The sequence below is a fragment of the Macrobrachium rosenbergii genome, chromosome 9 (genome assembly GCF_040412425.1).
Source record: "Macrobrachium rosenbergii isolate ZJJX-2024 chromosome 9, ASM4041242v1, whole genome shotgun sequence".
Taxonomy (NCBI): domain Eukaryota; kingdom Metazoa; phylum Arthropoda; class Malacostraca; order Decapoda; family Palaemonidae; genus Macrobrachium; species Macrobrachium rosenbergii.
The window spans coordinates 22,775,162-22,780,161 of record NC_089749.1 but is presented as its reverse complement, the minus strand read 5'-3'; the positions used below and the strand labels follow the sequence as shown (position 1 = coordinate 22,780,161).

General features: G+C 36.6%; 1 protein-coding gene across 1 annotated transcript in view; it reads left to right on the top strand.

Annotated features, from left to right (window-relative positions):
• The window catches only part of LOC136841596 (methanethiol oxidase), a 28,145-nt gene that overhangs the window by 18,522 nt on the left and 4,623 nt on the right, over nt 1-5,000 (top strand). Inside the window, 6 exon segments of the mRNA XM_067108665.1 lie at nt 1-92; nt 943-1,108; nt 1,317-1,411; nt 1,530-1,717; nt 1,965-2,018; nt 2,021-2,112. The exon segment at nt 1-92 is cut by the window's left edge and continues 43 nt beyond it. Coding sequence (XP_066964766.1) covers nt 1-92; nt 943-1,108; nt 1,317-1,411; nt 1,530-1,717; nt 1,965-2,018; nt 2,021-2,112 — 687 coding nt within the window.

Here is a 5,000-nt window from a genome sequence, read left to right as displayed (position 1 = left end):
GTACCAGCCCACCCACGATGTACTCATCTCCTCCGAGTGGGGTTGTCCGAAAGCCTTCTTCAACGGCTTCGACCCGAAGGATGTGGAGAGTGGTAAGATGTTGAATATACGCTGTATTTCATCTGAATTTGTAAACATACACCGTGACATTTTAGAAATTAGTTTTTAAATATTATCCCACTGTTTGAAGGCTAATTGATTATCGGTCTAGAAAGAACCTCAAGTGCAGAATTGGTAAACGTCTGTGGTTCTGTGCAGTTGCCATTTACGCCTATGCGTTTACAGTTATGCACATGGCTCGTATTTAAGGATTCCATAAGGGGCTATTGCCGTCAATACACTTCACGTGGTGCACTGTAGGCATTACTAAAGGGTGTTTGCAGAGTCCCTACGGTCCCGAGCTGCATCCACTTTTTAGCCTTTTACTTGACCTCCATTCCTGCTTACTTCTAAGTGCAACTGTGAAGTTTTTCTTCCGGTTGCAACTTTAGGTCCTTGTAATTCATTTCCCTAATTTTCTGGATTTATTTATCTTGCTGTCCAACCACTCCATCTCCCTCTTTTCACTGTCAACGCCGAATGCCTGAAAGTGGCCCAGCGCTTGGCTTGATATTTTAAATTTCTTGAATCCAATCTTATTTTAGGATTAGGTAGCAAGCCCCATACCCTTCTCTACCCATATAGTAACCAGGTACCTAAATTGAGTGAAATGGTCAACAAAAGCATAACTGGAGTCACCCATACGGCCCCTTACCTCCGACTCAGCTTAGAGGCACAAGTCAAATGTACGGTTGACATGTTTAGGTACAAAGATGAACAGTGTATGGCCACGCAGCAAAATATATTTTTCGACCAATATCTTTTGTTTTATAGTTGACTTATACAAAATAAAAGCTTTGCGTATTTTTGTTGAATAATTCTCTCAAAACTGTACTCCATCAGGTCGGTATGGAACCCACATCAACGTCTATTCCTGGTCGGACCGTCGCCTGTTGCAAAAGGTAGACCTAGGCTTAGAGGGAGTCATGCCTCTGGAAATTCGATTCTTGCACGATCCTCTTGCAACCGAAGGCTATGTTGGTAGTGCACTTTATGCGAATGTTTTTAGGTAAGTTTCCAGTAGGCAGTGACCCCAAGAAAAGGCCTGAATATTTTTTTTTTATTTTATTAGTCCTCTATCAAATATTTATATAAACCTATATGGCTCTTAACTTGTAAAACATAGCAACTTGTGGATTCTAACTTATAAAACCTAGCAGTATGTCGTCAATTTTACGTAAATTTACTATTTCTAAGTATTGTTTTTCAACTTTTAGGTTTTATCGTAAAAAAGACGGAACCTATGCAGCCCATAAAGTCATAGATGTTCCCGCCAAAAAAGTCGAAGGGTGGGCTCTCCCAGAAATGCCAGGTATGTGTAACCTTTGCAATCTGTTATCGATTTTCTACTCTTTGTACCCCAAAACAAATCTAATCGGAATAAGCTTTTTATTTACTTTATTTATTAGATAATGATTGATTTCTTTCAGGCCTCATAACCGATATCATCATCTCCCTTGATGACCGGTACCTGTACTTCAGCAACTGGGCTCATGGGGACGTCCGCCAATACGACATAACAGACAGAGAACATCCAAAACTCGTAGGACAAATTTTCCTAGGTGGATCAATTGCTCAGGGCGGCCCCGTCAAAGTGACACATGATGAAGAACTTAAGGTATCAGCAAAGATATTATCAATAAGTGGCGTTAACTTTATACTGAAGCATTATTAGCCGTCCAATCACAAAATGTCTTCGAGATTTTAAAAGATGGCACTGAGACTGAAACCAAAAGATTATCATTTAAACTTATCGATAGTATTTGGACGACGGTCTTGTTGCCATCAAGTGGTCGTTTTTTCTTTGTTTGAAAAGTTAACTTACTATCGACAGTCATTCGTAATTTCCATCAAAATCCTTACAGGAGCAACCTTATCCAGTTTACGTGAAGGGAAGGAAAATTATCGGCAGCCCCCAGGATGTTTCCAGCTGTCCCTGATTTCCGGAACGACCTACGTCACGGATTCCCTCTTCTCGCCCTGGGATAAACAGTTCTATCCAGATGTCGTTAAGTTAGTCCTCCTAATCCACAATTTTCTTTGGTTTTGTTGGCAATGTCTTGTTATAATTCAAACTCATTGTCTTGGGTGTGTGTCCTATATTATGAAGCTAATTGTGAAGATTTTTGTGTGGAATTGAAACAAAACTGCAACTTGACGATTTTATATAGAATAATATATATATATATATATATTATATATATATATATATATATATATATATATATATATATATATATATATATATATATATGTATGTATAACTGGGATCACGAAAAATCTGGAAACGTGATGAATATATAAATAAAGATAAAATTCACTGAAAGGAAAATGGAAACATTGGTAAGGTGAGATTTTCTGACGCCAGTCCTTTACTGCTGAGCAAAAGACTAGCGTCGAAAGGCCCTCACAGCACTCCAGTGTTTCCGTTTCCTTCTGGAGCTAAGCAAGTAGCGACTAGCGTCGAAAGGCCTTGCAGCACTACAGTGTTTCCGTTTCCTTCGAGGATTTTATCTTTATATATATATATATATATATATATATATATATATATATATATATATAGAGGCATATATATATATATATATATATATATATATATATATACAGTATATATACATATATATTTCATCAGATGATATTAGTGGGAAAATCAAGATCAAGTTGATAACACAGTTTATTCCCAGTGTTTCGCGATACCATATCGCCTCATTAGCGATCTGCAATAGAAGATTAACGCCATTAACTCCTCAAGTTTCACAATAAAAGCCAAAAGTTAAAAAATTCCCAAAATAATAAAAACACAAAACACACTTAAATACAGTCATAAAGCGTCAAAAGGCGCACTTGTAAAACACTTAAAAACAACTACAATCAGTAAAAGACACTAAAATGTAAACAGTTCCTAATCCGCAGTGAATAGTTTATAAAGACACTGAAAATAAAATAAGGAAAAACTACACACACACACATTCACATACACACATACATACATAGTACATACATATATATATATATATATATATATATATATATATATATATATATATATATATATATAATATATATATATATATATTATATATATATATATATTGTATATGTATATATATATGTATATATATATATATATATATATATATATATATATATATATATATATATATATTATATATATATATATATATATATATATATATATATATATAACATAACATATATATTGCTATGAGTGTTAATGGGCTGGGATTGACTTAAATTGTTGCAAAAGCATGACTGTGTAGTTTATCGACATTTGCAGAGAAAGAGGGGATTCTTATCATTTAAGCTTAATTTAGGACTTTGAGAGAAATTCAGTGTCTACCTTAATTAGTTATAATAACATAAAATCAGAAGAGTGACACAAGGGAGCTCTAAGCACTTAGCTCCTTGGCACCGTATTTACGGTGACTGACAAAGCAAGGGTGACACAAGCATGCAGATTATACTCTTAGAGAACCTCTTAAAAGATGCTTAATAACCTATAAGGACACTGTGGATTACATTACATAAGCAAGTAAAGTGCCACAATTATACAGATTATATCCTGAGGAAATCTCAGAGCTGATAGATGAAAGGGGAGCCACCATGGAACAGTAGATTGACACAGCAGCACATACACCTATTCTGCAATATAGAAATGCACAGGATCACTTCAGGTTGTTACAGCGATGGGTAAAAGTCTACTTAGAATGCTGAAGGCTGAGAGAGAAGTCATCCAAGATAAAATATAATGCAAATTGGGATGATACTTATGAGCAATTTAAGCTCTTCATGAGCGTGAGCTTGACGAGCACTCGCAGCCCGAGTTCGAGTCTCTGGCCTGCTGATGAAGAGTTAGAGAATTTGCTTCTAGTGATAGAAATTCATTTCTTGCTAGTAATGTGTTCGATTCCACAATGAGCTGTAGGTCCCAAGCTGCTAAGTAACCAGTTGGTTCTTAGCCACGTAAAATAAGTCTAATCTTCTGCCAGCTCCTAGAGAGAGCTGTTAATCAGCTCAGTGGTCTGGTAAAACTAAGGTATACTTTTTTTTTATGAGCAATTTAACACGAGTAACGTTAACACCAATTCGTTAAGGCAATTAAGGGAATTGCAAGGGAGGAAATGGGCAGTGGGAAATACAGTTGGAGAAGGTGTTGCCAAAATAACTTTACAATACCACACAGTGCCTGAATTCCTGGACAAGGAATCTTGAATGTAAAGCCAGCTGGGATCTTCGTCAATAGGGACATAAACGGTTGGCGCTAATGCAACACTGGTTCAGTCAACAAGAGACAGAGCGGATCACTGTGGGTGGCCGGCGGGCTGGCTGCTCGGCAAGGCGTCTGCGCTCAATAGAGGTCTACCCAATACTGCTTTGTCTTTACCTCTGACCACCTCGTAATATGTCTTCCTGTTTCCGGGCTTTTTGGTTTGGTTTGTCATGGGTTCAGAGAAGCGCGGTTACCAATCCTCGTGCCTTCTGGCAATTCAGGTGTCCTGTGCCCTTGTTGGTCGGTTTGCCTGGAAGAGGAGAGCATTTCGGCAGAAGGGTGAATTCAGTGCGGAGATGGTACAATTAAGAGGTATTTAAGAGAGAGGGGTCAATGCCTTGACAAGAGGCATATCACATTTGGAATTTCCTGGGCTTGGCTGTGAAGGTACTTTGTCTATTATATAGGTGGTCCAGACATTCTCCTAAGCTCTGTGCTTGTTGAGAGATGAAAATGTTGAAATGCAGAGGGCTGTATAGGAGTGTTGAGAATAAATACTTGTAGTAATATATATATATATAATATATATATATATATATATATATTAGATATATATTATATATATATATATATATATATATATATATATATATATATATATATATAT